The sequence below is a fragment of the Scyliorhinus torazame genome, chromosome 10 (genome assembly GCF_047496885.1).
Source record: "Scyliorhinus torazame isolate Kashiwa2021f chromosome 10, sScyTor2.1, whole genome shotgun sequence".
NCBI lineage: Eukaryota > Metazoa > Chordata > Chondrichthyes > Carcharhiniformes > Scyliorhinidae > Scyliorhinus > Scyliorhinus torazame.
In genome coordinates this window covers 112555099-112577635 of record NC_092716.1, presented here as the reverse complement: position 1 = coordinate 112577635, position 22537 = coordinate 112555099, and the positions used below count along the sequence as shown (strand labels likewise).

Below are 22537 nucleotides of genomic sequence, written 5' to 3'. Positions count from 1 at the left end.
GCCTGTATGACCCGCACTGCAGCGGGTCTTTGTCTCTTTTCAGGATCAACGATATCGTCGCCTCCGACATCGTCGGGGGTAGTGTCCCCCTTTCCTTAGCCTCATTGAAGGTTCTCGTCAAGAGTGGGGCCAGCAGGTCCACATATTTCCTATAGAATTCCACCGGGAACCCATCTGGTCCCGGGGCCTTCCCTGCCTGCGTGTTCCCGATTCCTTTTACCACCTCCTCTGCCTCAATCTGCACTCCCAGTCCTGTCCTCTCCTGTTCCTCAACCTTCGGGAACTCCAACTGGTCTAGGAAATGCATCATTCCCTCTTTCCCTTCCGGGGGTTGGGCCTTATACAACCTCTCGTAGAATACCTTAAATACCCCGTTCACCCTCTCCGCTCTCTGTTCCATCCTTCCCTCCTCGTCTCTAACTCCTCCGATCTCTCTCGCCGCCCCCCTCTTTCTAAGTTGTTGGGCCAGCAGTCGGCTCGCCTTCTCTCCGTATTCATACTGTACTCCCTGTGCCTTCCTCCACTGCGTCTCCGCCTTACCCGTGGTCAACAAGTCAAAGTCCGTGTGTAGTCTCCGTCTTTCCCGGTGTAGCCCTTCGTCCAGAGCCTCCGCATATTGCCTATCCACCCTCATAATCTCCCCAATCAGTCTCTCCCTTTCTTTACCCTCTTGGTCCCCCTTATGGGCCCTTTGGAAATCAGCTCCCCTCTCACCACCGCCTTCAGCGCCTCCCAGACTACTCCCACCTGGACCTCTCCGTCATCATTGACCTCTAGGTATCTTTCAATACATCCCCTCACCCTTCCACATACCCCCTCGTCCACCAACAGTCCCATGTCCAATCTCCAAAGTGGGCGTTGCTCCTTTTCCTCACCTAGTTCCAGATCTACCCAATGTGGGGCATGATCTGAAATGGCTACAGCCGAGTACTCCGCTCCTGCCACCTTCAGGATCAGCGCCCTTCCCAGGACAAAGAAATCTATCCGGGAGTACACTCTATGAACGTGGGAGAAGAAGGAAAACTCTTTACTCCTCGGTCTAGTAAATCTCCAGGGATCCACTCCTCCCATCTGCTCCATAAAGCTCTGAAGCACCTTGGCCGCTGCCGGCCTCCTCCCGGTCCTAGATCTGGACCGGTCCAGCCCTGGGTTCAGCACCGTGTTGAAGTCCCCCCCCATTACCAACTTTCCCATCTCCAGGTCCGGGATGCACCCCAACATACGCTTCATAAAGTTTGCGTCATCCCAGTTCGGGGCATATACGTTCACCAGCACCACCGCTTCACCTTGCAATCTGCCACTCACCATCACGTACCTACCCCCACTGTCCGCCACTATGGTCTTCGCCTCAAACGATACCCGTTTCCCCTCCAATATTGCCACCCCTCTATTTTTCGCATCCAAGCCCGAGTGGAATACCTGTCCCACCCATCCTTTTCTTAATCTGACCTGATCCACCAGTTTCAGGTGCGTCTCCTGAAGCATAACCACGTCTGCCTTTAGCTTCTTTAGGTGCGGTGCGCAAATACCCTTGCCCTCTTAATCGGCCCATTCAACCCTCTCACGTTCCACGTGATCAACCGGGTTGGGGGGGCTCTTTACCCCCCCCCCTCGTCGACTAGCCATCCCCTTTTTTAAACCAGCTCCTCACGCGGTTCCCACGCAACCGCTTGTCCCCCAGACAGCACCCTCCCGTCCCATCCCGTAACAGCTTCCCCTTCCCCTTATCAGCAGCAGCAACCCAGTTAATCCCCCCCCCGCTAGATCCCGCTCTAGCTTGATTGCACCCCCCATATTGCTTCCCGGAGTCAGCAAACTCTGGCTGACCTCGGCTTCCCCCGTTTATCCTTAGCCTCCCTGCGTGTGAGGCCCCCTCGTTCCTACCTTTTCCCGCCACACTTTCCATATCGCGGGAACAGAGCCCGCGCTTCCCTCTCGGCCCCGCCCCTAATGGTGCAGCTCCCTCTCTCCTTCCCCATCCCCATCGGCGCCCACATTTCTTTGTGTCCCCCTCCGAGGGGAAAAAAATTCCCCCATCTGATTTACAATTTCTTGCCACCATCTCACTACTTCATTCCAAACATCCTTTCCCAAATCTAGTCCAACTTCTCCTCTTGAATGAATGTCCACGCCTCCTCTGCCGTCTCGAAGTAGTGGTGTTTGCCCTGGTGTGTAACCCACAGTCTTGCTGACTGCAACATTCCGAATTTCACTTTCTTCCTGTGGAGCACCGCCTTGGCCCGATTGAAACTCGCCCTCCTTCTCGCCACCTCCGCACTCCAATCTTGGTAGACGCGGATCACCGCGTTCTCCCATCTGCTGCTCCGTGTCGTCTTAGCCCATCTCAGGACCATCTCCCTGTCCTTGTAGCGGTGGAATCTCACCACTATTGCTCGCGGTGTTTCCCCTGCCTTTGGTCGTCTCACGAGGACCCGGTACGCTCCCTCCACTTCCAGGGGGCGCCTCAGCTCCCATTAAGGTATGGAGCATCACGCTCACGTACGCCCCAACGTCCGCTCCCTCTGCCCCTTCGGGAAGACCCAAAATCCTCAAGTTCTTCCTCCTCGAGCTATTTTCCAGGGCTTCCAATCTCTCCGTACACCTCTTGTGTAGCGCCTCGTGCGTCTCCGTCTTCACCACGAAGCCCTGTATCTCGTCCTCATTTTCGGCAGCTTTTGCCTTCACTCCACGGAGCTCCATCTCTTGGGTCTTTTGCGTCTCCTTCAGCCCCTCAATCGCCTGCAGCATCGGCGCCAGCACCTCCTTCTTGAGCTCCTCCACACATCGCCGGAGGAACTCCTGCTGTTCCAGGCCCCATACTAACTGGGCTCCCTCAGCCGCCATCTTGCTTCTCCCTTCCCTTCTCTGCCACTGCTCCAGAGGATCCTCCACAATCTGGCCACTACTATCACTTCTTTTCATCCACACCCGGGGGGGACTCCTTCCTATGTCGCCTCACACTGGGTTTAGCCTTTGAAAATTTCCGTTGGGTCTCCCGATAGCCCAAAAGTCCGTTGAAACGGGAGGTGCCGAAACGTGCGACTTAGCTAGTCATCGTCGCACCCGGAAGTCCAGATTTCCTTCCCTAAAGGATATTTGTGAACCAGATGGATTTTTACAACAATCATGCTGGTTTCATGGTCGCCATTACTGAGACTAGTTTTATATTCCAGATTTATTAATTGAATTTAAATTCCACCAGCTGCCGTGGTGGGATTTGAACCCACCCCTCCCAGAGAATTAGCTTGGGCATCTAGTCCAGTGACATTACCACTATCTCCCTCTAGTGCTACATTTTGCTATGTTATAGTTGATATATAAATGCAGGTTGTTGTTGACAACCTGATGTTGAACACTTGGGGTAGAATTTTCCCATCCTGCCCGTGGTGGGTTTGGTGATGGACCAGAGAAGAGAAATGGCGGGAGCCAAAAAGTTAGAAACCCTACGTATAATCGTGTTGCAATTCTCTCAATGGCGGGTTAATGACAGGTTGCTCTCCTTGCTGGCTGGTAACCATTTGCATCTCATGAAAACTGATTAAAATTGTTGACTGCCAGCATCCAGTCAGGTCATCCAATCTTGCGCCAGCCCAGTGTGAAATTACGTCAGTCGAAAACCCAATTGCTAAAGAGCGATGTACACAAGACGGTCCTCAGGTCACAAGAGACTTTGAAGGGAGTGCAAGAAAGCCTTTCTGCCATAGAGCTGTGCTGCTCCTGATGTGCTATTCACCATTCTGCTGGGGCAGACCGGTTCCAGCCCTCCGTCTCCGTGCTGAGCTGGTCTTCATGGACAGTCCCCTGCTGCTGGACCCATGGAGCCTCCTGTGTCAGTGACTCGGATCAGCGCTTGGAGTGCCAGACACTGTGGAACTCAGTCAGCCACCACATCAAAGATCCGAAGTTCAACAGGGGGTGGAATGTGAAGTGAGGCCAGGCAAGGAGATGGATGACGAAGATGGACAAAGGAAGGCAGTGAGAAAACCGAGTGGAGGGAAGCTGGAGCCCGACAAGGCTGCAGGGAAAGCTCAAAAACAAGGGTTAAAGGGACATCACATCATTTACTGGAAAGGGATGCACAAAGACTTAAGATGCAATGGATAAAGGTTCAAATGGGAGATGGTGGTTGGATCAAGGAACAGACTGATTAAGGCTGCTAGCCTCTTCCTCTGGGTTGCTGACATCCTGCATGGCCTGAAGATGGGTGGGCTAGGATAGGAATGTGCTGGACAGGTGCTTAATTAATGACGCCATGACCTTCGAACCCGCAGCTGACAGCGGGCAGATGAGTCAGCTCCCAGCGCGCCAGGTGACTCGGAGGGGAACTTACCTGTGCAAAAACAATGAGGTTCCAAGCCCAGGATCTCACCATTCTGGCCAGCAAGAAAGGTGCCACCAGAGCCGCCTGCCACCTCAAAAACAGATAATTCCACCCTGGTTTCTGATGTTATTTGTCGGATGATGCACTATGAATTACGACAAGATGATAGTAGAATGTAATCAAGGCTTTATTACACAGAGATATGTGGCCTCCTCCAGCAGCTTACGAAACGGCTGCTGTTCGGAGAGCACACACATTTATACTCCGTCTCCTGGGCGGAGCCAGCAGGCAGGGATCTACCCCCGTACCTGTAGTATATTACTGCCTTACAGTAATACCCATATATACAATATAATACAACAGTGGTGACTACCACATTCACCCCCAGTTAAAAATGAGTCCAGCGGGGGTGGTGGAAAACTATATACATACAGATTGGTTTTAAAATTACAGAGAAGGTTACAAATTTAGACGATCGGGCGCCTTGATCTGTTGTTAAGAGCGCCGCAGTGCTGGTGGCGACTCACGTCGGCTTGGTCTTCGGTGACTCCGGGAGCGTGTCTTGGCGGCCGTCGGGGTACGCTATGTAGGCGTACTGCGGGTTCGCATGGAGTATCTGTACTCTCTCAACCAACGGGTCCGCCTTGTGGAGGAGAACGGGTCCTGGAGCTGCCAGCCATGTTGGGAGTGAAACCCCGGAGGTGGACTTCCTGGGGAAGGCAAAGAGACTTTCTTGGAGGGTTTCGTTGGTCGCGGTGCACAGGAGCGACCGAATGGAGTGAAGTGCGTCGGGGAGGACCTCCTGCCAGCGGGTGGCCGGGAGAATTCTGCCCTCCAGACCGTCCCATTCTCCCGCTCCACCCGCCCGTTTCCCCTGGGGTTGTAGCTGGTCATCCTGCTTGAGGCAATGCCCCTGTTGAGCAGGTGGTGGTGCAGCTCCTCGCTCATAATGAGGCTCCCCGGTCGCTGTGGACGTAGGCGGGGAAACCGAACAGAGCGAAGATGGTGTTGAGGGCTTAGATGACGGTGGCAGACGTCATATCGGGGCATAGGACGGCGAAGGGGAATTGGGAATACTCGTCAACCACATTAAGAAAGTAAGTGTTGCGGTCGGTGGAGGGGAGGGGCCCTTTGAAGTCCACGCTGAGGCGTTCAAAGGGGCGGGTGGCCTTCACCAGGTGCGCAAGGTCCGGCCGGTAGAAGTGCGGTTTACACTCCGCGCAGACCTGGCAGTCTCTGGTGATAGCCCTGACTTGCTCGATGGAGTAGGGCAGATTGCGGGCCTTAATGAAGTGGTAAATGCGGGTGACTCCCGGGTGACAGAGATCTTCGTGCAGGGTCCGGAGTCGGTCCACTTGTGCGCTGGCACATGTACCTCGGGACAGGGCATCGGGGGGGGCTCGTTGAGCTTACCGGGCGATACAAAATCTCGTAATTGTAGGTGGAGAGCTCGATCCTCCACCTCAATATTTTAGCGTTTTTGATCTGACCCCGCTGTGTGTTGTTAAACATGAAGGCAACCGACCGTTGGTCAGTGAGGAGAGTGAATCTCCTGCCGGCCAGGTAATGCCTGGAGCAGGGCACACCAGAAATCTTCCACAGACTCACCAGGGAAGTTGGTGCCGCATGGATAGGAGGTGCCTGGCGTAGATCTTGCTGGTCTGCTGAGCGTAATTCTCATTCAGTAGCGCCATGGCCTCTGCGTAGGTAGGTGCGTCCTGGATGAGGGAAAAACGTTGGAGCTCAGCCGGATGTACAGAATCTGGAGCTTCTGTGCTTCTGAGATTGGGTCTGGTGCAGACCCGATGTATGCTTCAAAGCAAGCTACCTAATGTTGGAAGTCCTTTCTGGCGTTGTCTGCTTGAGAATGCAGCTGCAGGCGATCCGGCTTGATGCGGAGGTCCATCTCTGAAAAATCTCTGTGTAATAAATTTATGCACTATCAATTACGACGAGACGAGAGTAGAATGTAATCGAGGCTTTATTACACAGATGTGTGGCTTCCTCCAGCAGCTTACGAAATGGGTGAAGTCAGGCGGAGCCAGCAGGCAGGGATCTACCCCCATACCTGTAGTACAGGGGCCTTACCGTAATACACATATACACAATATAATACAACAGTGGTGTCTACCACATCGGAGGAATAAATGTTTGTCAGAACACTTGTCAGAAGCTAAGGAAATTTGGAATGTCTGCATCGCCTCTCACAAACTTCTACAGATGTGCGATAGAGAGCATCCTATCCGGCTGTATCACAGCTTGGTATGGCAACTGCTCAGCTCAAGATCGCAAGAAACTGCAGTGTGGTCAACTCGGCCCAACGCATCACACAAGCTTGCCACCCCCACATTGATTCTGTATGCACTTCCCGCTGTCTCAGGAAGGCAGACAGCATTATCAGAGACCCCTCCCACCCAGGCATTGCTTTCTTCCAGACTCTTCCATCAGGCAGAAGGTACACAATTCTGACGATCCGCACATCCAGACAGAGGAACAGCTTCTTCCCCACATCTACAAGACTCCTCAACGACTCCCCCTCGGACTGATCTGTTCTCTGTAAGAACACTATTCACGACGCCCGATGCTGCTGTTGCTCATGTATTTGCTTTGTTTGGCCCCTTGTTCTGAACTGTAACCAATCACTGTTTGTCGATGTACCATTTGTCAATGTTCTCTGTTGATTATTCTTTTGTCTACTATGTACGTACTGTGTACGTTCCCTTGGCCACAGAAAAATAATTTTCACTGTACTTGGGTGCATGTGCCAATAAATCAAGTCAAATCAAGTGTTATCTAAACATAGCGCTTTAATGTGAAAAACAGCAGCCCCAAAAATACCGCACGCTCTCCGTACAGTACTTCAATAGCCTCGGACATTTGGTCAAACCCTGAAGTAAATTAGGTGAACTTCTCTCAACCAAATGAGAAGACAGTTGTGAAATAAGATACCAGGATTGGATATGAAGCCCGAAGTATATGCAGCACGGTAGCATTGTGGATAGCACAATTGCTTCACAGCTCCAGGGTCCCAGGTTCGATTCCGGCTTGGGTCACTGTCTGTGCGGAGTCTGCACATCCTCCCCGTGTGTGCGTGGGTTTCCTCCGGGTGCTCCGGTTTCCTCCCACAGTCCAAAGATGTGCGGATTAGGTGGATTGGCCATGATAAATTGCCCTTAGTGTTGGGTGGGGTTACTGGTTTATGGGGATAGGGTGGAGGTGTTGACCTTGGGTGGGGTGCTCTTTCCAAGAGCCGGTGCAGACTCGATGGGCCAAATGGCCTCCTTCTGCACTGTAAATGTTATGATAATCAGGCTCAAGCAACAACTGGAGGCACTTCTGGAGCGAAGGAACGAGGGGTGCAGATGATCTACAAAAAAAAAGGGTCAGATAATCTTTACAAATGGATTCCCAACACCACTTGGAGGAGCTGAATCAATTGATGGTCAGTCACTCAATGGGGGTGGAGGAAACCAGGGTCAAAATTGGTGTAGATTAATGGAGAATGCCCTTCCAGATGGGACCAAGATAAACAGGAAACGTAAAAACATCTGTTATCAATGTTGGCGCCCTAGATTAAACCTTGCTGAATGAAAGGCCAATAACCAAGCGTATATGAATCGTGTTTAGTTTAAGCAGGTGATGAGCATTAATTAGGATTTCACTTCAGCAGATATAAAGAGGTGTGCTTGAGTTAGGAGATAAATGCATGTAATATATCTTTCTGTAAATAAATGCAAGAGTAAAGATAGGCTCCAGGACCATCCTTTACCAAATGGCTTTCTGGAGTAGAACATCCAGTTAGGATTTATGAGCAAAAGCATCAGTGTTTCCATAAATAGAACATTCAGTGACTTTTCTCATCCTCCATGAGGATCTTTGGGATGAAACAGTACCATTCAGAGAAACAGTAACTAGTAATGGATATGATTACTCACTTTCTTCAGCAGGTCAGCTTTACCGGCTCTGTCCAGATCATCCATAACCTTCTTTAATGACTTCAGCTTGTCCCTCAGCTCATCCTTCTGCCACTGAGGAATAACTGCAGCACTAATCATCTACAATTAAACAGACATAAGGAAAATTCCCTCTCATTAATTATGAAATAATAATAATCTTTATTAGTGTCACAAGTAGGCTTACATTAACACTGCAATGAAGTTACTGTGAGAATTTCCTAGTCGTCACACTATGGCTCCTGTTCGGGTATACGGAGGGAGAATTCAGAATGTCCAATTTATTTAACAAGCACGTCTTTCGGGACTTGTGAGAGGAAACCGAAGCAGCCGGAGGAAACCCACACAGACATGAAGAGAATGTGCAGACTCCGCACAGACAGTGACCCAAGCCGGGAATCAAACCCGGATCCCTGGCATTGTGAAGCAACTGTGTTAACCACGTGCTACCATGCCGTCGATGCTAAAGGACCCACAAATCATAATTCAGGAAGGGTTGCCCCCATGGTCCACCTAACTGAGAGTCAGAGCAGACCTGCAGGAGACAGCCCGGAGCAGTGGCGCGCCTATGCCCGTGGATCGGAATGCAGCCTAACCTACCTGGGAGTAGGTGTGGACCTGCAAGAGACAGCCCAGAGCAGTGGAATGCACCATTTCAGCTGCTGTGAGAAGCGCACGCTCAGTTTGACGAAAATAAGTGAAAAAAGCTGACATAACAGGAAACTAGTAAGTTGATTGGCTGCTAAGTGCTTAGTGTAAGGGACAATGCGTTAATAGCCAGTTTAGGACAGCAGATTTAGGGAAGATCTAAATAATTAAAATAATTAAAACTTTAAATAACTAATACACATAATAGTGTAATTAGGAAACGTACAATTCCGAGTTATAGGTACTAATAGTAAGCATAGTAAATTGTAGTATGCACAGGAATTATTCAAAGTTAATTAAGAAAGTAATTACATTAATTAAACAACCTAAGTAACAGTGGCAGGAGAGGTGTTGTGTTTCATCTGTGGAATGTGGACTTCTTTGAAGGAGTCAGTCATGTGCTGTGGATAAAGGAGAACTGGTGGATGTACTGTACTTCGATTTCCAGAAGGTATTTGATAAGGTGCCACAACAAAGGTTATTGCGGAAAGTAAAAGCTCATGGTGCCGAGGGTAACATTATGCATGGATAGAAAACAGGAAATATTTGCATAAATGGACATTTTTCTGATTGGCGGGATGTAATGAGTGGTGTGCCACAGAGGCCTCAACTTTTTACAATTTATATAAATGACTTGGATGAAGGGACTGAAGACATGGTAGCTAAATTTGCTGAAGACCCAAAGATGGGGAATTAAGTTGTGAAGAGGAGATAAAGAGACTACAAAGGGATACACATAGGTTAGGTGAGTGAGCAAAGATCTGGCAAATGGAGTACAATGTGGGAAAATGTGAAATTGTCCATTTTGGCGGGAAGAATAAAAAAGCATAATTATCTAAATGACGAGTGATTGCAGATCTTGGAGATGCAGAGGGATCTGGGTGTATGTTCTCCCCGTGGCTTTCCTCCGGATGCTCCAGTTTCCTTCCGCAAACCAAAGATGTGGGCAGCACGGTAGCACAAGTGGATAGCATTGTGGCTTCACAGCGCCAGTGTCCCAAGTTCGATTCCCCGCTGGATCACTGTCTGTGCGGAGTCTGCACGTTTACTCCGTGTCTACGTGGGTTTCCTCCGGGTGCTCCAGGTTCCTCCCACAGTCCAAAGATGTGCAGGTTAGGTGGATTGGCCATGATAAAACTTTTCCCCTTAGTGACCAAAAAAGGTTAGGAGGGGTTTTTGGGTTACAGGGATAGGGTGGAAGTGAGGGCTGAAGTGGGTTGGTGCAGACCCAATGGGCCAAATGGCCTCCTTCTGCACTGTATGTTCTATGTGCAGGTTAGGTGGATTGGCCATGACAATTTAGCTCCTTAGTGTTCAAAATGTTAGGTGGGTTTACAGGGTTGCAGCGTGGGCCTAGGTAGGGTGCTCTTTCAGAGGGTCAGTGCAGTCTCGATGGGCCGAATGGCCTCCTTTGTACTGGAGGGATTCTATGATTCTATCTCAACCCTCAGTACCTTGGGACCTTTTGCAACGTAGAAATACTTTCCAAAGTAAATGTGCTGATAATCAGTGACTTTGCAATTCTCACACCTTTCATCCTCGTCTCACTCCACTTGACCCATTTCGCTCTGCAAAGTGTTTCTGTCAAGGTTCTCACTTGGGGTAGGAGTTTATTTCTGGTGGCTTGTTTTACCCAGTTCAATCTTTGTTTACTCTATCATCCTTTGGACCACTTTTCTTTAAGCTGCACACTGATGTGTGTCAGCTTTATGATCCCAATAATGCTGCTGTTCATTGGAAGGTTCCAGAATAATCATTTGAAAAGGATCACAAGCAAATTAAATGTGCCAAGATTGACAGATAGGAGGACGGTCATTCATCCAATTGCTAGCACATCCATAAAGACATCACAACCTCTCTCACTCAATTATACCATTCTATATCATTCAAGGGGTCCCATCCCTACCACCCTGTACAGAGGACCACAGTTGTATGTCAATAATTCAGATTTAATTTTTAAAATCTATTCCGAACACTATACTCAAACCAATTATTTCAAATATATGAAGTTATCAAGTATGCAGAATTCTTGAATTTACCTCTGTGAGATCTGCAATCTCTTTCTGGATCTCTTTATTTGGTGACGTCTGGACTTGGACCTTTGATTCTAGAGCAACAAGAGATTTCTGCAGTGTCTCTGCCTTTCTTAGTGCCTATAAAAGACAAGGGCATTCAAATCACAGAGGCCCTGCATCAGTCTTAGCACATCCAGCAACTAATCAGTACGACACCATTAACTGCCATCGACCTCGGATGTACAGCCATGGTTAAAGTGTGTGAGAGAAAGAGACAGAAACAGTCAAAATCTGCATGAGATAAATACACAAAGCAAATTCTCTAAGAGACAGAGAGCACACAAAAGAGACAGGGCACGCGAGAGACATAGGAGCTAAGAGAGAGACAGCGAGCACACAAAAGGGACAGGACACGCGAGAGACATAGGGGCATTCACAAGGGGCATATAATCTGTACAAAGCACACAGCATACTTGGAAAGACAGCAAAGAATGCAAAAAAACATGGATTAGAGAGGAGCATGGATGAGATGGAGCAAATAAAGGGGACAACACATATAAAACAATGCACGAGAGTTAGCATGAATGAGATGGAGGGGGCAGCATGGTGGTGCAGTGGTTAGCATTGCTGCCTCACGGCACTGAGGTCCCAGGTTCGATCCTGGCTCTGGGTCACTGTCCGTGTGGAGTTTGCACATTCTCCCCGTGTTTGCGTGGGTTTCGTCCCCACAACCCAAAGATGTGCAGTGTAGGTGGATTGGCCACGCTAAATTGCCCCATAATTGGAAAAAAAATGAATTGGGTACTCTAAATTTATATATTTTTAAAAAATGAATGAGATGGAGTATATGCACATGAGATAGCATAAGATACGGAGTGCATGCACAGGGGAAATGGAAGTTATGAAAGATTTTAAAAGTATACAGGAAACAGCATGCGAGGTTTTTGACTCAAATAAATATAAAGACTTCCTTGGTCTTTCAAGTACCTCATGTCAAAGTCTTATAAAATTAAAAGTAAAATCCAGTTCCCTTTCCTCCTCTCCTCAAACTGACGACCATCATGAGATGCAGTTCCAGGAGGATCAGTAGCTTGCCCAAGTGACCATTCTTTATGCACGAGTTTAGAGAATGAGTGTTAAAATATGGGATGCAAATTTGACTATACAGGGCATCACCGAACTCAAGTCCTACCTTCAACCAACACCCAGGAAGGTCCATTTTCAGCAGGGGTGACCAGTTAATGATCAGAAGCAAATCTGACAATTTTCTTCTGATTAACCTATTGCTTACCAATTGTGGCATCCCAGTCTCGCCTTAATTGATTCAGCGCAGACAAGGGGACTGACCTGAGGGACCTCTGATCTATGGCTCATTACCACACCAGGAGGTACTCACCAGGCGATCAACAGGAGACATGACCCTTTAGGCTTATTACCAGAATAGTAGAGCTTGTGTCAGCAACACTGCAAATAAGCTGAAACAGTTTACTTTTCAGTGATCAGGAATAAAATGCAGCAATCCAAAAAACGTCATCCTGCCACAGGGGGAACCGAATCCTCCAAAGTTTCCAGCCGACTAAGGGTGTTTGTCAAGCACAACCACTAACCTTCTGAGCCTCGGTTCCTGTGACTGCCACTATTCTCCTAATGCCCTTGGCGATAGCTTCTTCCGTTACGATCACAAAAGAGCCAGCATGGCGAGAGTTCTGCAAGTGCCTGGAGCATATAAAAAAAATTGATGCAATTACCATGGGGGGAAAGGGACCTCAGTATAACAAAGTTACTGGATCCTAAGTTCTGAAGTCAGAAAACAAGCATTTCACTGAATCAAAATTGTTGTGTTTCACTAGTTCAACATAAAATCTCACGGTAACAACAATTTTGCTAAACAAAGCAATATTTTCAATGGGTTTAGGAGTGTGGAACCATTGTTCAAATATTAGAAAATATTGGGCGCGATTTAATGGGAAAAACAAAATGCTAGCACGGTAGCACACGTGGCTAGCACTGTGGCTTCACAGCGCCAGGGCCCCTGGTTCGATTCTCTGCTGGGTCACTGTCTGTGTGGAGTCAGCACGTTCTCCCCGTGTCTGAGACTAGCTAAGATGAAAAAGGAAGCATACATAAGATCTAGGCGACTTAAAACTGATGAAGCTTTGGAGGAATATCGGGAAAGTAGGACAAAACTCAAACGTGCAATAAAGAGGGCTAAAAGGGGTCATGAAATATCTCTATCTCCCAAAGCCTTTTATTCGGATATAAGGAGCAAGAGGGTAACTAGGGAAAGGATTGGCCCACTCAAAGACAAAAGAGGGAATTTATGCGTGGAGCCAGAGGAAATGGGTGAGATTTTTAATGAATACTTTGCATCGGTATTCACCAAGGAGAGGGACATGACGGATGTTGAGGTTAGGGATGGATGTTTAAAAACTCTAGATCAAGTCAGCATAAGGAAGAGGGAAGTTTTGGGTATTCTAAAAGACATTAAGGTGGACAAGTCCCCAGGTCCGGATGGGATCTATCCCAGGTTACTGAGGGAAGCGAGGGACGAAATAGCTGGGGCCTTAACAGATATCTTTGCAGCATCCTTGAGCACAGGTGAGGTCCCGGAGGACTGGAGAATTGCTAATGTTGTCCCTTTGTTTAAGAATGGTAGCAGGGATAATCCAGGGAATTATAGACCTGTGAGCCTGACGTCAGTGGTAGGCAAATTGCTGGAGAAGATACTGAGGGATAGGATCTATTCACATTTGGAAGAAAATAGACTTATCAGTGATAGGCAGCATGGTTTTGTGCGGGGAAAGTCATGTCTCACAAACCTAAGAGAGTTCTTTGAGGAAGTGACAAAGTTAATTGATGAGGGAAGGGCTGTAGATGCTTGCCTTCATCGGACGGGGTATTGAGTACAAGAGTATGCAGGTCATGTTACAGTTGTATAGGACTTTGGTTAGGCCACATTTGGAACACTGCGTGCAGTTCTGGTCGCCATATTACCAGAAGGATGTGGGGATGCTTTAGAGAGGGTGCAGAGGAGGTTCACCAGGATGTTGCCTGGTATGGAGGGTGCTAGCTATGAAGAAAGGTTGAGTAGATTACTTGAGAAAGGACGTACTGGCACTGGAGAGTGTGCAGAGGAGATTCACTAGGTTAATCCCAGAGTTGAAGGGGTTGAATTACGAGGAGAGGTTGAGTAGACTGGGACTGTACTCGTTGGAATTTAGAAGGATGAGGGGGGATCGTATAGAAACATATAAAATTATGAAGGGAATCGATAGGATAGATGCGGGCAGATTGTTTCCACTGGTGGGTGCAAGCAGAACTAGGGGACATAGCCTCAAAATAAGGGGAAGTAGATTTAGGACTGAGTTTAGGAGGGACTTCATCACCCGAAGGGTTGTGAATCTATGGAATTCCTTTCCCAGTGAAGCAGTAGAGGCTCCTTCATTAAATGTTTTTAAGATAAAGATAGATAGTTTTTTGAAGAATAAAGGGATTAAAGGTTATGATGTTCGGACCGGAAAGTGGAGCTGAGTCCACAAAAGATCAGCCATGATCTTATTGAATGGCGGAGCAGGCTCGAGGGGCCAGATGGCCTACTCCTGCTCCTGGTTCTTATGCTTTTGTTGGAAAGACGGAGGTTGAGGGGGGACCTGATTGAGGTCTACAAAATTATGAGAGGTATGGACACGGTGGATAGCAACAAGCTTTTTCCAAGAGTGGGGGTATCAATTACAAGGGGTCACGATTTCAAGGTGAGAGGGGGAAAGTTTAAGGGAGATGTGCGTGGAAAGTTTTTTACGCAGAGGGTGGTGGGTGCCTGGAACGTTTTGCCAGCGGAGGTGGTAGAGGCGGGCACGATAGCATCATTTAAGATGCATCTAAACAGATATATGAACGGGCGTGGCACAGAGGGAAGTAGATCCTTGGAAAATAGGCGACAGGTTTAGTTAAAGGATCTGGATCGGTGCAGACTGGGAGGGCCGAAGGGCCTGTTCCTGTGCTGTAATTTTCTTTGTTCTTTGTCTGCGTGGGTTTCCTCCCACAGCCCAAAGACGTGCAGGTTAGATGGATTGGCCATGCTAAATTGCCCTTCGTATCCAAGCCAGAGTGTTGTGACATAAGAGGTTTCTCACTCTGTCTCAAAGAGAACCAAGTGTATACCCATTTTTGTGATGGGATGCTAGAAGGGAAAGCAAATATTTGCACCAAACAAAAATGTTTCTTTGAAACAAGATTCGAGAAACTCCATTGAAAGAATTCAGGAAATTCCACTTGTTGGTGAATCCTATCAAAGTTATGATGTGGAGATGCCAGCGTTGGACTGGGGTGAGCCAGTAAGAAGTCTTATAACACCAGGTTAAAGTCCAACAGGTTTGTTTCGAATCACTAGTTTTCAGAGCACAGCTCCTTCCTCAGGCGATTCACCTCCTTCTTCACGTGATTCACCTGAGGAAGGACCTGCGCTCCAAAAGCTAGTGATTCGAAACAAACCCGTTGGACTTTAACCTGGTGTTGTAAGACTGCTTACTGCTATCAAAGTTAGTTGGAGAAGCAAGGAATTTATTAAAATCAGAAAAAAACCATTCACAGCCTTTTTTTTCAGATAAAGCCAATTGTTCAGTCCCCAAAGAATGGCTTTTTCTGGTGCACAATCCTGTCAGAATAAGTCACACAAGATATAAAGACCGGAATTCTCCGGCCATTGGGATTCCTTGTTCCTGCCGGCAGCACCCCCCACCCGTGGGTTTCCTGGCGGAATGGGGTGATTTCAATGGGAAATCCCAATGACTAGCAGCGGGAGTAGAGAATCCCGCCACCAGCGAACAGCGCACTGCCAAGAAATACGCGGTTTGAGGACAAAAGAATCCAGCCCAAAAAAAGAACTTGCATTTATATTGAGCCTTTCATGTTATCAGGACATCGAAAAGTGCTTTCCAGTCAATAAATGTTTCTGAAGTAGTCACCATTGTTACCTTGAAAATGTGACAGCTATTTGTGCACAGCAAGGTCCCACAAACAGGCTACTCCACTTCTAGTGACGTTGGTTGAGGGACAGATGTTCCCCATACGGAGCAAACACTCTTCATCATATTCAAATAGTGCAATGGTTCTTTTACATTCGCCTGACATTGTAGTCACAATTAGATTATGGTGTCCAAGCAGTGGCACGTGGCACAGTGGTTAGCACTGCTGCCTACGGTGCTGAGGACCCGGGTTCGAATCCCGGCCCTGGGTCACTGTCCATGTGGAGTTTGCACATTTTCCTCCTGTCTGCATGGGTTTCACCCCCACAACCCAAAGATGGGCAGGTTAGGTGGATTGGCCATGCTAAATTGCCCCTTAATTGAAAATAAATAGATGGGTACTCTAAATTTATAAAAAATAAATGAAAAAAATTAAAAATAAGAAAAGTTAGTCCCAATAACGATTTGATCTATGTGGCTTCTCCTTTCTCTTCAATAGGCAGGAGGCATGGTGGCACAGTGGTTAGCACTGCTGCCTCACAGCTCCAGAGGCCCGGGTTCAATTCCAGCCTCGGCATCCCAATAGAGCGGAGTGACCGGGAAAGATTTAACGGATGAACCAGCAGGACACTTAAAAAAAAAAAATCTTGATTAACCCTCCACTGTTCTTTTGGCCCCATTAAATCCTCTTTTGTCCTGTATTGAGTTTCAGATAATGCACTCACGTTCCGCCGCAGAACTCCACTGAAGTGACAGAACCCGCTGGTCCAGACGGGTCAGTCAACATATCCTGCACTGGGATCCCCACAGACACCACTCGCACTGGATCAGGATAGGTCTCATCAAATACCGCACGAAGACCCTGAATAGCCTTTGCCGCAGCCAGGGGAGAATCTTTGGCATAAATTGGCTGTAAGGAAATAGGTAAAGTCAATCCCAAAAACAAGTAAAAATGGTTCATGGTTTCAATTTCTTTCTCATACTGTTTAGTTAGAATTTCATAGTGAAGAAAAAGACAACTAGAGCTCCTCAAACTGAGAGATGTTGGTGGTGGGAAATTGAATCCTCTCTACTTCAGGGACTGATTTCTCCAGGTCAGGTATAATAATTAGATGTGGAAAGTTCTCCCTATTCTGCCTCTTATCCCACGTCAGCACATTTGCTCCTGCTATGGTTCATTATGTTTTTCTTAACTTCCTACAACAGTCTTCCTGTGGGTTCTCTGAATGCAAATGACAATTTAACAGTAGTTTTGTGAGTGGAAACAAGATTATTCAAACTCATTTGGTGCAAAACATTCACAACCAGTAGACATTGCAATCTTTCCACTCACGAAAGAGAAAATGCTGGAACATCTCAGCAAGTCTGGCAGCATCTATAGGGAGAGAAAAGAGCTAACATTTCAAGTCCGATGACTCTTTGTCAAAGCTCATCAAGCCAGCTTTGACAAAGAGTCATCGGACTCGAAACGTTTGCTCTTTTCTCTCCCTACAGATGCTGCCAGACCTGCTGAGATTTTCCAGCATTTTCTCTTTCATTTCAGATTCCAGCATCCGCAGTAATTTGCTTTTATCCAATTTTTCTGCTCATTTGGGCTGCATTTGAAGCTAGATCCAGAGGGGAAAAGGCAGTAAGTCACTGCATCACTTGGATGTCCTATAAACCGGCACACTCAGATACAAACTGAATATTGTCAGATTATAATATTAAAATTACTTAATCAATTTGCTTTTGCAAATGTGACTGGGCACATGGTTATCTGTATGGAACATGGAGCAATGAATTTTAAAAGGAGAAAGGGGAGACAGAGATGAATAAGCAGCCGGGTCATCATGATCATTGCTTACCTCCTCCAATTCAAGATATCAAGTGTTAAAATCCCAAAGTTTTATTTTTAATTGGAGTGATGCAAATTTTAATGAAATGGTGAGTGCTTTACCTTAGCCTCTTGAATCATTTTGCTTGTGATCTCTTCACTTTTTTTGATCTCCTGAGTGCTCATTGCTCCCTTTGCTGTGAAGTCGAAGCGCAGCCTATCTGGTGCTACCAGAGAGCCCCTCTGGTCAGCCTCGCCTAGCACACACCGCAGAGCAAAATTCAGCATGTGGGTACTAGTGTGATTACTCATGATGGATCGCCTCCTGGCCTGAGTGGAAAATAAATTATAAGTTGCATTTTACAGTCCATAAAATTCTAATGAGACGATCTTAAAATAATCACATAAAATAATGTAATAACCACGGATTGCAATGGTGCCAAATGAACACCTCCAATTAACTAATACTTAGGTCATTCTGTTATCCACTGCTGAATGGGAAACAAAACATTAAAAACTGTGGGATTTTAAATCTTATGAAAGGGTATTATTACCTCATCAATGAAGAGACAAACTTTATCCCCTACTTTCAGCTCTCCATAAACCGTTCCGATATGAAGGACATAGCCACCTCGTACCTGCACATTTTTCACTGTGAACTCCGTTTTCTGTGGAAGAAGCTACAATGAAATGGGTTCAACATGCACAAGTTCACTTAACTGCCAGCATGCCAAGTGAATTCAAAGTAAAACGAGCAAGTTTAGGTTTTCTTGGGGTTCATGCTCCAAAATGTCTTCTTTAAATCCCTGCAGGTACTGCCTTTATGTAGATATGCAGTGAGGTTGGGATCATAATATATTGTGATGCTATGGATAGTTCAATAGCCTGGTGATATTCAAGAGGCACAATTCAAACATGAGTAATGGCTCATGGTAGCAGAAGATGACAGCAATCTATTGAACCACACACTAGTCAATAACGTAATGCCCTCAGGATGGACGGGGAGAGTGGGGATAGAAGAAGAAAAATACATAATCACAAGTTCAATTGCCCCACTGTGCTGAATTAGCTGATCAGCTGGATAGTGATCAAGATACGATGATCAACCGCCAGTGTCCATGGGTTTGGGATGGGAGAATATTCAACCTGGAATTCTGCTCCTGATCCTGTGACTCCTGTGGAGAGCTGCACTTGCATGACGAGCCAAGATGACCCTGGTCAGCGTAGGTCAATGCCACACAATGTAATAGGTTTATCTACTGGTCACTGGGGAAACCAGGAGGATATTTGTGCCAATATGTGATTACACATATTGGCCAGTGTAAATGGGGGACTGTGGGTTTATTATTCAGAGGGGTTTACACAATACCACAACCCAGTCAAGAGGCTTCTGCAACCCACAGCAAATTTGGTTTCACACTCTGGCTGAAAGCAGAAACAGGAAGTTAAAATCCCTTACATCTTCACTGTTGTCGTCCTCTTTTATCAAGTAGCCCTCATCATAAATCTGACCACCTTGTTCAGCATAGAAACAGGTGCAATCCAGCAGCAGGCCACAATCCTGGCCCGTCTTCACCACCTCCATGAATGTTTTATCCCTGCGGATCACTTTCACCGTGGCCTCTATAGATTCAAAAACTGCAGAGAAAGTCAGGAGCAGCTGGTCACTAATAGTAAAAGACAAACAGAAAAGGAATGGCAAACTACAGAATATAAATAAACCCACTGTTCCTTAATAAATGGTGTTTCCTCTGGTGATATGTTTACGATTATCACTACATGTTCAGGTTATTTTACACTTCCTTTTAGTGCTGTTATCTACTTTCTCTCCGTTTTGTCGTGCCAAATATTTCAGACAGGATGTAGGTGTCCTGCTCCAAGTCTCAACCAACACTGTTCTCCAGTTCATTGGATGTCTGACAGCTTCCAACTGGGCTTATTTCTATACTCAATCTTGAAGGGAATGTAAACCAAATAGAAAACACAAATCTTTTTACAGGTATAAAGTGTCTCTTTGTGCGGGCATATGTCAACAAGAGATCAGAAGTGGTTGAGGGATGGCTATGCTATCTCGTACATGCTTTCAGGTGAAACCTACAAACCCATGTAATAACCTGACGGCACAGTAGCACAATGGCTAGCATTGCTGTCTGACAGTGCTAGGGAACCGTCCTGATTCCAGCCTTGGGTGACCGAGTGGGGTTTGCACTTCCTCCCCGTGTCTGCGTGGGTTTCTCCGGCTGCGCCGGTTTCCTCCCACAGTCCAAATATATGCAGGTTAATTGGATTGGCCATGCTAAAAAGTGCCCCCTGGTGTCCAGGGATGTGTACATTTGGTGGATACCCAGTGTCATCATTAAGCACATTTTGATTTGGTACAATACTGTTAATGCTGGGCTCGTCTAACCCAAAGTGGGTTATAGTCTGAACGTCAGAGCAACATTTCACTCCAGTCACCCCTTCAAAATAGGGTTAGTTTTGGTTTTTGGTCCCATGGTCACCAGGAATTGGATTTCAGTCTGTCCAAGACCTGTGGCGAAATTCTCCGGTATCGGCGCGATGTCCGCCGACCGGCGCCCAAAACGACGCAAATCAGTCGGGCATCGCGCCGCCCCAAAGATGCGGAATCCTCCGCATCTTGGGGGGCCGAGCCCCAACCTTAAGGGGCTAGGCCCGCGCCGGACTAATTTCCGCCCCACCAGCTGGCGGGAAAGGCCTTTGGTGCCCCGCCAGCTGGCGCGGAAATGACATCTCCGGTCAGCGCATGCGCGGGAGCGTTAGCGGCCGCTCACGGCATCCCTGCGCATGCGCTGTGGAGGGAGTCTCTTCCGCCTCCGCCATGTTGGAGACCGTGCCCTCATGGCACAGGCCCGCCCACGGATCGGTGGGCCCCGATCGCGGGCCAGGCCACCGTGGGGGCACCCCCCGGGACCAGATCGCCCCGCGCCCCCCCCCCCCAGGAGCCCGGAGCCCGCCTGCGCCGCCTTGTCCCGCCGGTAAGGTAGGTGGTTTAATCTACGCCGGCGGGACAGGCATTCTAGCAGCAGGACTTCGGCCCATCCGGATCGGAGAATCGCGCGGGGGGGGGGGCCTGCCAACCGGCGCGGCGCGATTCCCGCCCCCGCCGAATATCCGGTGCCGGAGAATTCGGCAAACGGCGGGGGCGGGATTCACGCCAGCCCCCGGCGATTCTCCGATCCGGCGGGGGGTCGGAGAATCTCACCCCAGATTTCTAGTCAGTTCCCAAATCCCAGCAAGCTACCCAAAGTCCCAAAGACATTTTTGTGGTTAAACTGCACCATCGCAAAGGTACAATGCAAAACTAAACTTTTGAAGAAATTACCCTAACCAGCTAATCCATAGATCAGGAAAAATCCCAATGCTGATTACTGGTGTTTCTATTGTGAACTAGGCTCGGACTGAGGGGTGGGTGAGTGGAAAAAAAAATTGGCCTCAGGTTTCTCTTGGGAGGGAAAAATCAGCTTCTCCAGAATGCACTCCAGTAGTTCATTTTTCTTGGTCCATATGCATGGAGCTGTGCTTGCATTTTAAATCTCCCACAGTCAAATGGCATTCGTGAGGCATTGGATGGATGGATTGGTTTATTGTCACGTATATCAAGGACAGAAAAGTATTTTTCTGCGAGCAACTCAACAGATCATTAAGTACATGAAAATAAAATAAAATACATAATAGGGCAACACAAGGTACACAATGTAACTACATAGACACCGGCATCGTGTGAAGCATACAGGGGTGTAGTGTTAATGAGGTCAGTCCATAAGGGGGTCATTAGGAGTCTGGTAACAGTGGGGAAGAAGCTGTTTTTGAGTCTGTTCTCAGATATTTGTATCTCCTGCCCTATGGAAGAAGTTGGAAGAGTAAATAAGCCGGGTGGGAGGGGTCTTTGATTATGCTGCCCGGTTTCCCCAGGCAACAGGAGGTGTAGATGGAGTCAATGGATTGTGTGATGACTGGGCATTACAAGTCCCCTGCCACAAATGGAGTGGCACCAGGGTGAGGAGCTGTGGCCGGGTGGAGAAAATTGGCAAAGAATGTCAAAATCAATCCCTTTCAAGCCTTTTCTCCATGAAAATCTGCCTTTTAATTCACAGCAATAATACTGAAGTTACCATAGTTTCCCTTGTCATCTGACTTGTAGTTGTATTTTGAAGCATCATCAGTGGCCTCAAAACCCTTGGCACGCAGCTCATCGATTGCATTGACATCCAGCATGATGTGGTCGTCATCACCCATACCTTTACCCTGAGACCTCAGCTGCAAATTCAAACCAAACACATTGTTACTTATGCAGATAAATGTGCTCCTGCAAGCTTAAAAAGTGCAGTTGTGAAATTATGTTTCTTTTTGTAAGCACTCAAAAACACTTCAGGTCGACAGGTTGGTTATCAGCTCAACAATACCTTTTAACATCAGCCTACTGGAAACTGGACAAACAAGACCAGGTACAACTCTTTCCACAGGCTTGAAGGCATTAAGGAGGCCATCTGCACTCCTGCAGAAAATTAACTTCCAATTGCAGGTTCCATTATGTTCCACCAAATAGAAAGAAGACCAAGAGATCTGTAGTTGCTCCTGCCTGTTTAATCGTCCTCACCAAACTGGCCTCTTTGCAATCTGGTTTCTCCCGGCTGTTTAGTGATTTCCTGAGACTGGCTATCAGAGCATCAGAAATCTACTCCCGTTCAACATTCTGGGGTCCGAATTCTTCAACTGTTTAATTTAGCTTTGAGGCTCTTCAGCTTTCTTCGGTTTCCAGATCATTTACATTAAACTCACTGATTTTTATTTTGGATATC

At 47.4% G+C, this 22537-nt stretch overlaps 1 protein-coding gene across 1 annotated transcript in view; it reads right to left on the bottom strand.

Moving 5' to 3' along the window:
• Positions 1-22537, bottom strand: part of aars1 (alanyl-tRNA synthetase 1) — a 61468-nt gene that overhangs the window by 7816 nt on the left and 31115 nt on the right. The window contains exons 11-18 of the mRNA XM_072518614.1: positions 21851-21995; positions 19177-19355; positions 18272-18385; positions 17841-18047; positions 16627-16811; positions 12545-12653; positions 10962-11075; positions 8257-8376 (exon numbers count right to left, since the gene is read on the bottom strand). Of these exons, the coding sequence (XP_072374715.1) occupies positions 8257-8376; positions 10962-11075; positions 12545-12653; positions 16627-16811; positions 17841-18047; positions 18272-18385; positions 19177-19355; positions 21851-21995 (1173 nt within the window). The remainder of the gene's footprint in view (positions 1-8256; positions 8377-10961; positions 11076-12544; positions 12654-16626; positions 16812-17840; positions 18048-18271; positions 18386-19176; positions 19356-21850; positions 21996-22537) is intronic.